Below are 17811 nucleotides of genomic sequence, written 5' to 3' on the forward strand. Positions count from 1 at the left end.
GAAAATTTACCTATCCTTGGCAGGGTAAGACAGCACTGAAGAATTCTGTGGCCCAGGATCCTCCTGGATTCATCAAAACTAAGCAAGTATGAACCCCAATCAAAGTATTTAAGGTGTTTAGTGCCTGTTTTGGGCAGCCAAATTTAATTGAGTTGAATTGGTTTATTACTCTCATATGTATCAAGTTACAGTGAAAAGCTTTTGTTTGTGTCCCAACCAGACCAATCATTCCATACATAAGTATATTGATGTAGTATAAAAGAAAACAGAATGCAGAATGTAGTGTTACAGTTACAGAGAGAGTGCAGTGCAGGTAGACAAATAAAGTTCAAGGGCCACAATAAGGTAGATTGGGAAAATGAGTTCATCTTTTAAAGACCTTCCCAAATCTAACAGTGGCTCAAATGCAAATTAGGCATGGATTGTTCCACTGCAAAGCTTGTCAGCAGTGTGCATGCTCTCATGTCTAAAATTTGCATGAAACACAATCATCTTCAAATGCAAAACCCTTCTTTCCCAGCCCCTTCAATAGAAGGTTTGTTCTTCCACTGCCACTTAACAAAGCCAGTGAGTGGAATTTACCTGAATAATATTCAATGTGCCCATAGCATGAGGGGAGTTGTATCAAGAACTACCATGTGCTCACTCAAAATCTCAACAGAAGATTTCAGAAAAGAAAGCATAGATGAAAACCAATTCTAATGGATTTTACGTTAATAAATTTGTTAGTAATTATAATTCATCAGAGTCTGCACTATTTATAAGTAGATTGATATTGGCCAATTAGGAGAACAGTGCTGATCCAAACTCAATGCAATGAAACTGCCCGAGGATAAGAGAGTTGGTACTTGATAAAAAATATATGTTCCATCTATGGAAAAGTCCATGACACTGCTCTCACTGTTTACTTTCTCTAAGTTTTGAGCTTCTTGTGAAAGGAGTGACATCTGCTGTGTTCTGTTTGCATCAATTCGATAACACATCACATGGTCCATTTACTATAGGTGGCTGGCTATATTTTGACTGATAATATAGGGAATATCCAATTACCAATAAAAGACACAGACAAATCTCTTTTGCATTCTTTCTGGGTCGTGGTGAAAGTCAAAGACACAAAAACATTAGAAACATTCAGAAGGTAGCTGTGAAAATTTGGCTTCCAGAAAGATGGTTTTCAATGGCAGCTTGCCATCCTTGACTTTCCTATTGTTCTTGTGTACTTAAGTCCCCACTTGCCCTCATCCCTGGAGTATTGCACTTCCTATTTGCAGCAACCCAGCATTATTTCTAAATGCTTCTGTCCCGCATGTGTCCACATTCCTTGCACAGAGTTCAAGGATTGCTCATGTATGGATGGTATTAAGAGTATACAATTACAGCCTCTTACAGAGACATGACAAATGACTTTGAATAACGTTTGCAACATTAAATTGCATTGCTGCTAATCTTCAGAGATAACTTAACAAAAAAAATTACCTAAATTGTAGCAATATTCCAAGAAGCTGTGAGTATGAAGCATTGTATAATTTAAAGGCACACATGGTACAGGATGGTGGTGGCGGGAGAAGGCAGGGGTAGGTCCAATAGCCCTCTGAATTCTCCCAACCAAACATCTGGCAGTATATTTCCAGAATGAGAACAACATCTTTCCATCCCAAAGTTCTGCATTAATTGCAAAACTTTTCTTCTGCTAATAAACTAAATTTAAAAGATGAGGTTTCAATTACTGCATTTTGGTCCGTAGCTTGTACATTTATCTCAAGCGATCTTGGAAAGTTAACTTGATCCACCTGGAAGGAAGCTGCTGAGATCATTTGGATTGAGTGCACATTTTGCAATCCTCCATGTAAAGGTCTGGCCCGGCTGGAGTGTGTGCAGTTAAAAATCATTTCCTGAAATTCAGTCAACATGTCAACAGAAAATACCATTGTTGCTAAACTATTGATTAAGAAGTGAAGTACACCTTAAATTAATTATCCACTCTTCACCTAGTGTGCTTTATTTCTTCCCCTACAGGTCTTTGCAAACATCAAAACTTCAAATGAAAACGAGAAGGGAATAGTGATTTGGCACTGAATGGGCCAGACCATGCAGGCAGAAGCAAGTTCTCATTCTCTATGTCAGAGTGTTATTTTGATCCCACTGGCTGTAAATTGATCCTTACACTGAAGTATTTACTCTCAGTGTTTCTTGGGCAGAATGCCACTTCTTTCCATTTCTCCCTCCTTCAAATGCCATTTTCACATTGGAGGTCCATTATGGGGATGGACATAGAATCATATTTCCTTCCGTTCAAACATTGTAGCTATCCCTCCGGAAAAGTATTTGCCCGCAGTTGCATTGTTTCATTCTTACATGTGTTTTCACACAAAATACATGAAGAGTTTGCTTAAAAATTTACTATGCAAATATTTGGCATCTCTCAGATCGGATTGGGAACAAATGTACTAATCCTGTGTGCTCCATGAGGTCCTGGCACACATCAAGGCTTAAAGAGAGAACATATGAAGGGTGATTCTCTGATCCTGCCTTCCCTGCAAGGAGCCATGCTCAACAGGAGGGCGGAGAGTAGAGTCGAGGTTAAAGTGTTGTAATCCTGTCTCTGTTCTTCATTCTCTTTAAGCACACTGGTGAGTAAGGAATGGAAATCATGCAAACCCCTATTGTGCTCCCCAGTTATTTATTGGCACCCGTAAAATTAACACTTCATCTAATTGACCTTGGAGGATAAGACTCACTTTCAGTTCAGCACAGTTTCTCTTGATTAGAGATTAGCTGTGTTAGGTGGTTTAGTGAGATTCTCAGGCGTGATTTTAAGAAGAAGCAAGTGAAGCAGTCAAAAGTGCGGAAATTAATTCCAGTTACATCCAAAACGATGGGGTAGATTTTCTCTCAGAGAGGTTCTAAGCAACCAACCAGCGGAGCGCACGGTCTGGCTAGAGAACCAGCTGAGTTTGAGGACTAGGCCTCCTTTGCATGGGCTGGTGAATTCTGACCAAAGCGTGCAGGAGAAGCCTTGTGGTTCTGGGCTAAAGTATCAAGTGGCTGCACCACCTCGAGAGGTTGAGGGCGGACGTGTGGTGGTGAGGGGATGGGTTTTTATGGGGTAGTGGAGAAAAGAGTCAGTGCCCTATTTAAAAGATAGGTAGACACTGGATAAACAACCACGTAATCCTTCTTGGAACATCCAAGTCCATGTTCTGGTCAGGTGGGCTCCATCACTGTTGACAGTCACTGAAACCTATTTGCCATTTTATAATGTTTTGCAGTTAAGAGCTGCTCCAGCCAGCCACACTACACCCCAGCGAGCACTGTCCTGTCATTTCCAAGCAGAACCAGCCAGAAGAGGTGCACATTCAACCTAGACTGTCTCATTCAATTTCTTTGCCAGAATTATCTCCTGTAGCTGGAGTTTATCGAAAGCAAACAGGGTCACAGAATTGCCAAAGGTCTTCACATGGACACCTATTAGGATGCATGTAACATGTTTCTAGATAAAGGGAGAATGGACAACGTAACAATAGTGTGATGAAAATTAAGGCAGCTGTGTAAATGTTTGAGCTTTATCAGAATCTGAACCCAAAGGGTTAGTAATGATTCAGATAACCCTTTGATTTTTCCATAGGTACAAGAAATAAATACAATAGGGAGAAAACACAATGTACAACTGGCCCTTTCATATTTTGCCAGGTATAATTCCCTTTAACTGTGGTTATTGCATTGAGGATGGCACAAGAACACAGGCAGCCCCAGGAGATGGACATTTTTGCTCAGTACCATAGCCCAACTGTGCAATTCAAACCACCTAATTATTGGACACAATTGCTACATAATCAGAAGCACAAAATGAGAAAAACACCCCCTGCCTCTTACCCCTGATTGGAGCTTCATTCTGTGAAGCCTCTCCCACACACCTTTGCAACCTCAAAGCATGTGTTATAAACAGCTGCTTTCCACCAATTGCACCAGTTTGCCGGTAAGTCCTGTGGGAGGCCCAATGATTTGTATTGAAGTTACAGCTGAGGATCAGGAAAACACCCGCAGAATCTTTGTTCCCACTTCGGGGCTCAGCACCAGAACAAATCTATTGGACGAGTTCTAAACATCTAAACAGCAAGCGTCCCTTGAGAAGTGGAGATCCATTGACTTTCATTGCCTAGAGATTTCCTAAAACACTTAATAGCTAAGGAATTACTTTTAAGTTCTGGTCACTGTTTTAATATCAGAATCATAGAAGAGAGTTAGTGCACAGGAAGCTCCCATCTATGTGATAACTACAGGATAGTTTGTTTGCAGTGATGTGGATTGCAGGATAAATATTGTCCAGGACACCAGAGATAGCTCCTGTGCTCGCTTCCAGAGTTGTGCCGCAGGAACTTTTGTATCCTCCTGGAGCAGCAGTGAGAGCTTCAGTGTAATACTTCATTTGAAAGGTCTGCATCCAATATTTATTTATTTTTGGGATCTGAGTGTGGTTAGCAAAGCCAGCGTTTTTTGCTCAGCCCTAATTGTCCTTGAGAAGGTGGTGGTGCGCTGCTGCCTTTAACCCAAGGCAGTGGTTTAAGAAAGTGGGCCACCACCCCCACTTCAAGGGCAATTAGGGATGGGCAAGAAATGCTGGCCTTGCCAGCCATGCCTCAATCCAAAAATTGGATTTAAAATTTAACCACCTCAGTGCTTCACAGGGCAAACATATGGTTCTATATTTGAGGAAAGTACTTTTCTCTGTGTTGCTCTCCCAACAAGAGTGTTTCCTTCACGTTCTAAGTGACAATATTAGTGATAACTGATTGAGGCCCATCAGTTTCTACGTTCCCTGTGAACAGAATTTTACTGGAGACCACATCATATTCATTCTTTTGCATTTAAATCAGCACTTTCTGATTGTAATCAAACTTTAATCTTTTCCCATATTTATAAATATATCCCATGCACTTAAACAGCTTTGATGAACGGAAATGAGGGTCAGTATTTAATTAAACTTTTCAGTCGCTGTGACACTAAGCTTTGAAAATTCTTCTTCAGCTGTAGCACTCTTTTGGAGGTCTAGTGTTGGAAAAAGTGTTATCTAAAAGCAAGACTGCCTTTTCTTACATTTTCAATTGTTCATTTCCCATTTTACAACCTTAAGTGGTTTATTGCCCTCCAAAGTGACCTAAAAACAATCCATGGCTGACTTTTACCCTACGAGCTGCTATGCAAGTGATAATGCAACTTCTTCCCCCCCCCTCCCCCCCACCACCACCTCGCCCCATCTTTTGGTGTCTCTTGTGAACCTTTTCCTGACAAAACAGCCAGGGTAGGAAACTTGGCTGCAGCAAGATATACTACTGTTCAATGGAGTGCAGTTGCAATAAATCACAGCCCAATGTTTTTTTAACCATGTATTTAACAAGAAATATTGTTTACCTTTTGCTTAAATATAGCCCTGCCGTGACTTAATGAGAAGTTATTTTTAAAAAGATAGATCTTTGCAGCTATTTTTTCTTGAGGGACCAAAACATAAAGTGCAATAAACAAGCACAGAAATTTGGCAGGAAATACAGAATCCATTCGTCTTCCCGAAGCAAATTACAGATCTTGTCCACAGGAAGGGCCTTTAATTGTATTTTGCTTTGTAGAATTCGCAGTTGTACAACAAGCAGTGAACCTTTTAACAATGAATGAAGCATCATCATTTGATATCTTTTGGCTATCAATCACCAGCTTGAGATCTCCATAATTTATTTTGCACTGTTTTCAATTTAAGAAAAAATATTTAGACTACATTGTGAGATCAAACAAGCCAACAGTTTCTATTTATGTTTGACTTTTGAGGCCAAAATCATATTGAAGCTAAATCATACTGAAGTAATCATGAAGTGAGAAATGCATCATTTTCATTGATCTGTTTTGAAAATCATTTGATGAACTTACATGCCAGAAATAACCACTTGCCTAACAGCAACTTGTATTCATATAGCACCTTCCCTGTGGTTTAAAAAAGAACTCAAGGCATTTCACAGGAGTGTCATCAGGTAATAGTTGACAATGCAGATGTGGTGGAGACATTAAAGCAGCTGACAGGTGGTGTTTACAAAGGAGAGGGATGCGGAGATGTAGGAATTCCAGAGCTTTTGGTCAGAAAGGCTGAAGACAGAGCTTCCAATAATGGACTGAAGGAAAGGCGAGATTGGACAGTCACAGAGATACAAATGTTGTAGGTTTGGCAGCGACTGGAGTTAGGGAGAGATGCTTCAAACATATGAAAAACCAGCAGGATTGTAGGGGTTTTCTATAATGTTGGTTTATTAGTAAATTTGGGAGATGACTTCAATATTGTTAGATACAGAGTTGATATATTATGACCACTTGGTTTCTATTCTGCCCATAGCTGTAAGGTTTGACAAGAGATATCACAAGAACAAACTTTTATTTGCTCACATTAAACAAATGATCATTGAATTGCTTGTACATTTCCACCTAGCTTTTAGCTTCCACTGGCAATGGATCTTCAGGCTACTTGCTTGTTTTACTAGATATTTGAGAGTCCCAGGAATAATCAACATGATGCGCTGGCACTTTTATGTGTTGATCATATGTGTGAATCTTGATTGAGAATTGAAGATATTAATGCCTGCTTCCTTGGGAATACCTATTCTCTGGAAATCCAAAGTTTCCAAGCAGTCATGGTCATCATGACTCCTGGGGAAGGAATGACTTCGTCATGGAACACTCCTGATCTCCCTGGCCCACAAACACAGCCTTATAAAAAATCGCTTACCTCCTCGGTCTCCTTCATGGCACCTGGTAAGTTGAGCAAGTTCACAGCATGAAGTGAAGCTAACTGAAGGCATCAGACTTAATCTTTCTCATCCCTTTAGTGGGAACCTGAGGGGCAACTTTTTCACACAGGAGGTGGTGAGTATATGGAACAACCTGCCAGAGGAAGTGGTAGAGGTGGGTACAGTTACAACATTTAAAAGCCATTTGGACAGTTACATGAATAGGAAAGGATAGGAGAATATGGTCCAGTGCAGGCAAATGGAATGAGCTCAGTTAGGTAACGTCAGCACGGATGAGTTGGGCTGTTTCCATGCTATATGGCTCTATGACTTTATAAGTCTATGTTAATTGATTAACCTCATAAGACTATGAGTGCAGTGTTGACACTAACCTTAGCAATGTGAGTGAGGTCATTACATCTCTTTCGGCACTGGGACCAGATCATCAGGGATAGTTATCTCTCAGAACACTTCCTCTTGCTGGTGGTTTATTTCAGCCCTTACCTTTTCCAGTAGGATTCTTGGGTCCCCATCAGTGAAATAGGTGCCTGCTATCATGCCTGTGCTGTCATTATTGCGAGCAGTGCTCCCAGGCTGCACAGTGACTTCCAACCGTGACTGGGTTCATTGCTTATGAATTACCACTGATTAGTTTATGCTGGTGCTCAAGATTCCTAAAATTACTCAAAGTTAGCATGTTGGGAAAAAGAAATACTTTTGGCACCTCCTCTGCATGCAAGTCACACAGACATGTAGATGTACAACTTTGGACCAGGAGGAGAGCACCCAGTCCCTTTCATGAATTACTTCAATAAATATTGTTATTAGTCTCCCATACAGTGTCACCTTATCATATGTTACCAAGGAGGAATGAATGCCCAGGCCAAGATCCTTTTATCTCTAAATGCCAGTGTTCTTTCTGATTACCAGCGTTCATTTTGTTTGAAAGATGTCAAATGCTCAGTTCTGAGCAGTGCCTTTCTCTGTACTTTAATAATAGGAATAAAAACACTTGGGCTTAACAACAAAACAATCTGGTATGATTAGCTGTGAATTAATTCAGTGACAAGGTTATGAGCTGGAGTTACATACAGCATGTGCATGCAATAAATGTGAGCTGGTGGCACACTTCCTTATAAAAATAAGATGGCTCAGTTGGGATTAGGATTGCATTCTTTGGCAGGCTTTTGCTTCTTGGATGCTTCCAAGCAGATTAACTTTTTTTCTTGTGGCTTCTTGGCAAACACTGTAACTTGTGACTTTTGTTTCCAATAAAAATGTTCTTCAAAGCTGAGCTGGGTTTTATTACTCCTTTGTTTGTTTTTTTAATTTAACGGCAGTAGTAGTAAAATGTGCTGCTAAAAGATAACTCCAGCTGAAAGATTGGATTTAATAATTTAATGGAAATATTGCTGTACTATTTCGGCTGCTGTGTTGTGGCAAATATCCAAATGCACTTGTGTTTGTTGAAGGAACGAGTTTTTACCTTGATCGTTAAGGAGGAATGTTCATAAATTAAATTGAGTCCATCTGTGGTAAGAATGTCAACTATCTGTGTGTCGCACGAGTCTGGAAGATTTATTCGCATATGCTTCTGCTTGACATGAGAGCAGTGGTTGACTTCAGATTTCTACAGATATAGAAAACTCTAATATAAAAGTAGTTGGGAGTGTTTTTACCTGACGAAGATGAAGCAACTAATTGGACTGAAGATTAGCCTCCTGACTTCCTTGATATGCATTGGGACATCTTCAGCAGATTAATTTAGATAGTAAATTTAAATTAGATGGAAAAACTCAGTAGCTCAGGCAGCATCTGTCGCTCGACAACCTTCATCAGAACTAGGAGAATGAGGAAACGAGTTAGTTTTATGATATCAGCGATACTCCCTTTGTCTTATCCATCCCTGCCCCACCTTCTCTGCAATTTAAATCTAACTTGTTTTCTCCCTTTTCCAGTTCTGACAAAGGGTCTTCGACCTGAAACATTAACTCTTTTTCTCTTTCCACAGATGCAGCCTGATCTATTGAATGTCTCCATCATTTCTGTTTTTATTTCAGATTTAGTTCTATTTTGAGTTTTGTGCAATCTAACGTCCAGAGACTGGCAAACACTGTGGATATGTTGCTCCTGGGTTGAACAGATTCCTTACTGTGCTGTCTTTCAATGAAGTTTGCTGGCTCAGTCAAATAGTTCCAGTGAAAGATGGAGGACAAATTTGAGGGAAAGGTTTTCAACTTTGTGGAATCTGCATCACAGTTGCTGACTCAATAATGAAGGTGGCATAAACTGCAGGAGATTTTGAATAATTCTTCAACTGAGGATTAGTAGATGACCAAGAAAAATGAGGAATTGATGAATTATTAAGAGAAAACTAAAAACTCTGACATAAACTGCTAATGTCTCATTGATCACGGGCTGCCTTTTTAGATCCTTCAATAACTGCCATGATCTTCTGAGCTACCTGTCACATAGTACCCAGAATTATTATTGTAGCTGGGTTGTTGATGTGGCTAGTCCGGCTTTGGCTCCATGGGAACCACCTGCCACTTCCCTGGGTGTGGATAGTGAGTATTTTGACAATGAAGATGCCATTAAAGATCCAGGGAAAATACTTGGGTTTGAGGTAGACACTAGTGGGCACTTATGTGATTCAAACCTTACCTGCTACTTGTCAGTCCTCCCTTATACTGACATGGGCTGCTTCACCAGCAGCAAAGTTGCAAGTGGAGCTGAAATCTGTAAAACTACCAGCAAGCCCCTTTCTGAAAGAGGAAGGGCAGAGACTGCATCCTGGAGAAGTTCCTGCAGTGATGTCCTTCAGTTGTGATGATTGGTTTCTGAAAAATCACACCCTTCTTTCTGTGTCTGGTGTGACTCCAGCCACTGGAGTGTCCAGTTTTGCTGGAACTCCTTGGTGCCATATTCAGTCCCATGCTACTTCATGACAGATGTATCTCTTCCCAACTCTTTTCAGGCATCTTTTCTGCTGTGATAACCGCTACTACAGATTGCTGGTCTTTAACCAAATTGACCGATTCAATGGGATGATTTAGCATAGACTCCTAATTAAAAACACAGAATATTTGAGTATGTTCCCCAAAAATAAAGTGGCTACTTAAGGCAACAATACAACACTTCAGTGTACAGTGCACATGTGACAGAGTCAGCTAACTGGATCTGTGTGCAGAAAAATTGATATGGGTTCAACTAAAATACTTGTCCTTGGAAAATATATGTATCAAAATTCACTTCAAAAGTTAATATGTGTAAATGTGGGCAACATGATGGGACAATTATTTGCTTTTTATCATTCAAAAACATTCCGTGAAGAATTGAGATTTGTTTCAGTGGCAACGGGCTGGAACTTTTCCTGACTGATGACTGCATTAGCTTTTTGGGATGTGTGCACTCTTAGTAGAATGACATGGTTAAACCATCCTGATCAAGTATTCTGCCCCTTGCGGGAAAGACATGGCTCTATATGGTTGCATTATATATTTTAGCCTTGTAGTAGCAGCAGGTGGGGAGATTACTTCCTGTACTCTGGTGCAGCTAGTAGAGCTACTGCCTCATAGCTCCACTGACCTAGGTTTGATCCCGACCCTTGCTGCTGTCTGTGTTGAGTTTGCAAATGCTCCAGGTGCTGTGGTTTCTTTCCATAATCCAAAAATGTACAGATTGGTAAGCTAATAGGCCATTATAAATTTCCCTAGTGTGTAGGTGAGAGGTAGAATCTGGGGAGGTGCTGATGGGAATGTGAGGGGAATAAAATGGGTTGGCATAGGATTAGTGTAAAAACAGATGTTCAGTATGGACTCAGTGGGCTGAAGGACCTGTTTCCACACAGTACCTCTCTGTCATTCTATGTCTGTACATCTGAGACAAGTAAGTGGAGTGGTTTAAGTGTTAATTTAACGTGTCCATTCATGTTCAGGCACAAGTAACTCACACTGCAGTACAGACACATCCACATCAGCATAACTCTGCAACTGGAGCAAGTATCATTTAATTTCATTATAGGGCAATTTTCCTTTTCCAGGCCCAGCTCACAATTTTATTCAGTTTTCATATCCCTTGTCCCTTTATCACAGAGTATTTTAGTGGTACACATGCTTATGAAGAGCTGGCTTTTCAGACCTCGCACCTGATTGTAAACAAACTGGGTATGTAAGGCCACTCTATTGAATGAATATGGGCCAACACCCTTTCTATCCCACCTACCAATCCAATCCTGACCTGTTAATTATTTTGTAGTTCAGTATTATCTGAGTAGAAAGTGAAATACTTGAGCAGTACGTTTACAAGTATCACTCAGTACCAGCTGATCACTAGTCACAATTAATTCACAAATTCTATATATGAGGAATATTTTACAAGTTATAAGTTTGGACAGAAGTCCTATCTCCTCAGGGAGTAGGTCACCAGTACATTTACATCAATTGACTTAAATCTTCAATGCTCAGTAGTCATTCTATCAGTCACTTTGACTCCCTGGAGCAAGGAAAGTTAGAATCAGTTGATTATAAGGTGATTATGAATCTGCCATTGATTCACTCTTCAAAGTAGTCTTTCGTTCATTCTGCCGAATGTTATCACTCACCAAGGCTCTAAGTTCATGATACTTTCGGACTGAATCGAGCTTGTCTTTCCTGCCTTACTGAGTCAGACCTGAACTTCACATACAAAGAACGTTTCCTTTGATGAAGTAGCAGGAAACGAGGAAAGGGCCAAGAAGAAAAACATTTTGCAGGGTGACGATTGACAGAATGCCAGGGTGGGGATGGGTGGTTCATTGGAACTACCAATGCATCCAATGCAGTGAGAGGCTGGAGTACACGAATGCCGGTACCAGGCCAAGAGCCATTGTATGTAGTTAATCGTAGAGAAACTTAAGCATTATAATGTTTTAGAAAGCTGTTGAGAACCAAATACTTTGATTTCATATCAATCAATAAACTTTGTTTGAAACAACAATTGAAAGAAGAGGAAGAGTCAGGATGCAAAGAACACGTACATCTGTGTGACATGAATCTCTCCCCCTCTCCCTCTCCCTCATTTTTTCAGCATGCACGTCTTCAATTGTTGACAAATCTCAATTATGCTCCTGTTCACCAAGAATGGGTGAGAGGAAATGTTAATTCTTAAAAATTATATGGGACAAAATTCATGAGAAATTCTGTCATCACATTTCTGAACAGTCCATGAACGTACCTCATTATTGCTCTTTTGCACTGCCTATTTATTTATTTATTTTTGTGGCTTATAGTGATTTTTATGTCTTGCACTGTACAGCTGCCACAAACCAACAAATTTCATGACATATGTCAGTGATAATAAACTTGATTCTGATTCTAGATAGTGACCAGCTTGGTCATTTCAGTCTATTTTAAAAGCAACCCTTCAAATTTATCAACGTTCCCTCATTAACAGAGATTCATCAAGTAGTCCAGAACAATTGATTTGCTTGTGCTGAAAGGGTCAGCAATGCTTTCAAAGTTTATTGTGAGTTTTCTATTTTTGCCTAAGTGATTTTCTATAATAAAACTGAGTTCAAATGTTACACAGGTCCTCCTGGTGAAAGAGGAAAAGATGGATCTCCTGGCCAGGATGGTATGTAAATACATACTTGAAAAAAATACAAATATTAAAATTTCCTGCCTGGGGATTTAAGAAAAACAAGTAGTATTAGTATGCTAATCTAGTTTCACTTTTCATTTATTTTGTATGTTCCATTCAAATTTCCATAAATCCCTCCAGATGTGAAAAGCATGTTGTTCACTGGCATGTAATAGGCATTGCCCCATTTAGATTTCTTCCCATCTTCTTCCCATCTTCTTTGTTTAGAAATTGGCTTAATGAATTTCTTCATGTCAGTCAAGCTTTAGCAAATTTTAGCAGCTTTTTTTGGAGAATGATCTGCAAGGATATTAAATATTTCAGCAAGAACTCCAAATGGAGAAATGGCAAGTCACTTTTTGAATTGGACCTAGAATAATGGGGACGGCTTCGTCCCAGCACATTGCATCGTGTCTTACAGCATGTGAATTGTATTTTCAATCTTGTTTATGTTTGTAAAATTTGCTTTTACCTTTTATACAATTGTTAACTGTTTTCTTATGAGATATCTGGAAGGATTATCTCCCATGAATTGCTATGATTGTGAACTTGAGAAGAAAAATAATTAGGCAAGGCTCCTGCTTTCTACTCGCTGTTCATTGAGCCCTACAGGAAAGTGTATGGTGAGCTGCTTTAGGACTGGATCATGCTTGCCTTTGGTGTCTCATACAGTCAGAACCTAGGTTCATGCATGAAGGGTTTTGCTTTTGGTGGAGTGGCAGAGAAAAAGAGCTCAGGGGGAAAATAAGTCCTACTTGCAGCAGGCCGTATGCTTGGGAGAGTTGGGGTTCCTTAGGACTTATAATTGATGTGGTGCCTAAATGTGTTATTTATATTGTATGATTAAATTAAATTTAATTCAGCATCACGTATGGCACAGACACTGTTGGCCAAAAGGCCTGTTCCTGTGCTATGTTCTGAACTTGCACTTTACATATTAAATTGTATACTGTGTTTTGAGACTTGCCATTCATTTTTTACCAAAATTAACAATGACGAAGCTAAGATGAGGGAAATTGATTATCAATGAAATGTTTCAGTTGGTTTAAAATAGAGCACTATTTTACACACTTGATAACATAGATTGTGGTGTTGAGAGGAAAATGGTTCCTCAAATTAGAATCTGGAATATTATAGGATAAGTACACAAACAGTAAGAGAAGGGGTGCATGGGTATGACTTATAGTTATCAAAAAAAATCACTGGGATGACCATAAAAGTTTGCACTGCATGGAGTTATCTGCTCACTTACTCTTCAATTTGTATTTTGACTGTATATTTTGTGTGCTATATCCCAATAAGGAGAATTCAAGCAATATTACTTCAATGTCGATCACTGAAAAGAGTGTTCCAACATGATTCCTCCTCCAGCTATGCTGTGTAGACCACCTAACCTTTGCTCCACCACCTATTCACAGCACAGTCAAGAGACCACGAGGAAGATATTTGTTCTTGGTTGGGAGGCTAAATGCTCCGTATCGTAGCTGCTGTCTATTTTAGTCAGCTTCCAACATTTGGTTTCATTGACTTCAATGTCTGACTGCTACTGTGTTGCACATTTAGCATTGCCAACCAAGGATGATTTTTTAGTGAACTGCATAGAACTGTAGACACAAACCAATATCCTGTTGCTCTGCAGTAGTTTGTGCATTGGCATTGGTTATAATGCTTCACCTCTGATGACAATAATTCCTTCTCCAAATAATTTAAAACTTGTTGTTGTTATTTTGTTACTTTTCTTGTCTCATAGTTGCCTGAGCAAAATGTTTTGACATTTTCAGTACGTTGACCCAGTTTGGAAGAGATTTGGCCATATTGGAATGAAACAGAGAAAACAAGAGATCTGTTCAAGTTTTCCGCAAGGGCAGGCTTCAGCACACAGTTCAAGAGTCAGCTGGAAAATAAAATTTGAATTGATAATTTGAATGACAGGATGTAATTAAGCAATTGGAAAGAAAACTGCAGACACTGGAAATCTGAAATAAATACAGTAAATACTGGAAATACTCAGCAGGTCAGGTAGCCTCAGTGAGAGAGAAACAGATTTGATGTTTCAAGTTGATGATCTTTCATCAGAGCCAGCCTAAGTATTCACTGGGATTGCAGTTCTCTGAGTATTTTGTCAATATACTGTGCTAGCAAACCAGTTTAGTTAGATTGCAGTAATATTGCAAATACCAAAGGTATTACAAAATGTCACAGGTAAATCACATTAAAGAAAACATTTTCTCCCAGTATCTTGACTTCCTTGGGAATATTTGTGGATTATATTGTATAAGCATTCAGGTTGTACAGGACATGATGCAAATACTTCAATAAAAATATTTATTCCAGGTACTACCTTAATATATAAATAACATTTATATAATTTAGCATGCAGTACTAAATAATACACCGTCGAGCATGGTAGGGAGTTTGCCCAGAAGAATTTTGCCTTCCTCCTTCGAGTATTTGGTTTATACCATCGAAAAGAAGGTTCAATGGATACTTTTCATCTTTTAAATTGATTACTATTGCTGGTCATGTGATGGTTCTGGCTTGGTTTCTTGGACTTGAACCCTTTTAAATTGTGTTCGGTCACTGCCAAGTTCGTAAATTTTTAGCAAATGTCTTATAAATTACAGACATAAAATTAATGGCTCCTTGAAACCTGTGGCTGCAACAAAACTCATTAAATTTTTGATTTCAGGGGTATTTATTCATTGTTTATTATTTTCTCCCCACAATGTGCTTCTCCAGAAGAGATTGACTGTTATATTGTATGGATAGCTCAGCTTGTGTTAGTGAGATTATTTATGGATTTCTCTCGTGAAGAGCCAGTATAAGCTAGTAGGCTGAATGGTCTCCTTTAATACTCATCAATTCTTTGGCCAAGTTAGCATTTGTCAGCTATAAATACTTCAGTCTCAATCTTTTAGAATGGTTTTCTTTAGGCAATATTCCACTAATTTCTGTAAACTGATCCTCAGCAGGAAACCGCCTTTTCAAAATTCTTCCCTCAGCAGCACTGTGCGTGGCAAGGAGTAATAATCACTCCACCGCCAATAGAGCCATTATCCAATTAAACACAGATTTCCTTCATTGAAAGAGCTCATTTTAGAGTGGTCAGTTTACAGATTGCATGAATGGAGGCTGGATCGTGCTGACCCAGCAACATTGCTGCCCACTCCTGCACTACCCTAGGATGGATGAGAGGGATCTATCTCACTGGCCTTCCACACCCAGGAGTCCAAGGTCTCCGATGGTGCATTGAGGAGGCCAGCTCCCAAACCCCTCAACTTCTGGGTAAAGCTGAGGATGGGGCTTAACCAACTGTAAAAACTTTGTGATCTTGATTGGTTTTAATTGTCTCTACCATCAAAGCTATCTAAATAAAATATTAACATTGAAGTAAATAATTTTTCAAAATTAAAATTATCTGAAGTCACGTAACATAATAAATAATTAAAATAAAATAATTAAAGGAAGTAACATACCTCCCAATCCTTGTAGCCCTACTGTCCCTATTATAATCAGTGGAGCTTCAGATCTGGCACAGGATCCCATTGTAAAACAGGGAAATTCCAGCAAGACTGTGCTCCATGTGGAACTCAGCACTGACAGGCTTGCCTTTCTGAGTCTGTCGATAAATGCTGGACATCTATGTTTGACAGGACATGCCCAGAAGTCCAAACTTAGTGCAGTTTCAACTGAATGCTGGAAGTGCCGATAAGAACCACTGGCAACAGCCAGCAAGATCAAGCCCAGTATATCCATCTAAAATGAGATTAGACATCTTTATTAGTCACATACATCGAAACACACAGTGAAATGCATCTTTTGCGTAGAGTCTTCTGGGTGCAGCCCGCAAGTGTCGCCACACTTCCATCTGCATCTGAAGATGTGAATGGTAAATTCAATAATTATTGCATATTTATGATTAAAAAATAGTAACATTTCTGAATTGTTCAGCAATGTCCTAGAATACCAATTGAACGGTTTTCTTTCTCTTGCTAGAATCAGTATTAACATGATGTTTAGAGTCAGATTGTGACTTCACTCATGGCAGCCCATGCTCATTGGAACAAAATAGAATATACTAGAATATTTGCTTTTAAGCCCAGAGATTTTTCTGACAAGCTTAGTAATATCTTACATGATGGACAATAGACAAGAGCATAAATATTTAGATATTGTCATTGTGGAGTTCAGAAGCTCACACAACCAGTCAGATGATCATCATACGCTTTTGTCTATTTTGATGCCACATTGGGAAGTACTTTCATATTTGGATCCGGTGACATTTTCTGCTTCAAAGTCTGAAAGAAAACATTTCCATATGTTTGACAAGGTGAGCCTTGGAAAGTGGAGGTTGTCACAGAGATATTTGATTCTTTCCTCAGCCACACAAATATCCAGCAGGGATTAGGAAGAGGTAGAAACAACAAGTTACTGTGCCTCACCATCCACATGACCAAGCCTCATAGCCTTTAAGTGCTGACGTCAATGTTAGCAATGAGCTGCTCACCTGGGCTAGTGTCACTATAGGTTAGGGTGCAAACATTGTGGTTCAGTATGGTTCACCTGTCCACAAGGCTGTCAGGGATGGTACTTGCACAGGCATTTATAATGGTGACATGTAACAGGGAATTTCATCACCCAATTAGCAGACCACTCATTGTTGAGGATAGGAGAGTCTTCCTCTCAGAGATATTCAATCAAGTCAAAGTGGAAATTTCTTAAATTAAACACCCTATCACTTCCATTGCTTTAATATATAATAACAGAGAAGATTGTTATATACCCTTGTCTATTTTAATGCCATGATGAGATATTCCTCTCTAATTCCCACAGATATTTACCTACTTCTTTGTCTGAGTATTGCCTTTAATTTCTTCTCTATTCTTATTAATTATTCCAGGTCCAAAGGGTGAACCAGGTATTCGTGGTCCAGCTGGGGTTCCAGGAGCACAAGGACCTGTAGGGCCACCAGGTTAGTGGTTTCTGTAAAAGCAAAATACTGAGGAGGCTGATACTCTGAAATTAAAAACAAGAAGCTGCTGGAAATATTTAGCAGGTCAGGCAGTATCTGTGGAGAGAGAAACAGAATAAACATTTCAGGTCATTCGCCAATGGTTTCCTTACTACGTTCAAAGCTGAACAGCAAATTTGTAATGTTTGTTTGATACGTGAAGGTAGTTATTAATAAATACTTAAGCGAATGCAGCAGTAAAACATTTTCAGTAAATCATCAAATGCTGTGGAAAGGTAAAATGAAAAGATGAATCTGCTTTGTGCTTATCATGTTGAGTTAGGAGTGGTGGTGGGACTCTAGGCTGGCCTCTTGTACCTGCCGACAAGTCCTTCTGAGCAAATCAAATCTGTCCCATATGATATTGAGTGACCATGAAGGCAGCTGACTGGAGGCATCATTGCTGCACTGCAAAGG

At 39.5% G+C, this 17811-nt stretch overlaps 1 protein-coding gene across 5 annotated transcripts in view; it reads left to right on the plus strand.

Annotated features, from left to right (window-relative positions):
* The window catches only part of emid1 (EMI domain containing 1), a 271924-nt gene that overhangs the window by 199387 nt on the left and 54726 nt on the right, over positions 1-17811 (plus strand). For 2 of the 5 annotated variants that reach the window (XM_052032526.1, XM_052032525.1), the window contains exons 7-8: positions 12333-12377; positions 17284-17355. The exons of 1 other annotated variant lie outside the window; for it this stretch is intronic. In XM_052032526.1, coding sequence (XP_051888486.1) covers positions 12333-12377; positions 17284-17355 — 117 coding nt within the window. The remainder of the gene's footprint in view (positions 1-12332; positions 12378-17283; positions 17356-17811) is intronic. 2 more of the 5 variants (XM_052032530.1, XM_052032528.1) reach the window with 1 other exon arrangement.

This window comes from Pristis pectinata, chromosome 17, assembly GCF_009764475.1.
Source record: "Pristis pectinata isolate sPriPec2 chromosome 17, sPriPec2.1.pri, whole genome shotgun sequence".
NCBI classification, from domain to species: Eukaryota; Metazoa; Chordata; class Chondrichthyes; order Rhinopristiformes; family Pristidae; genus Pristis; species Pristis pectinata.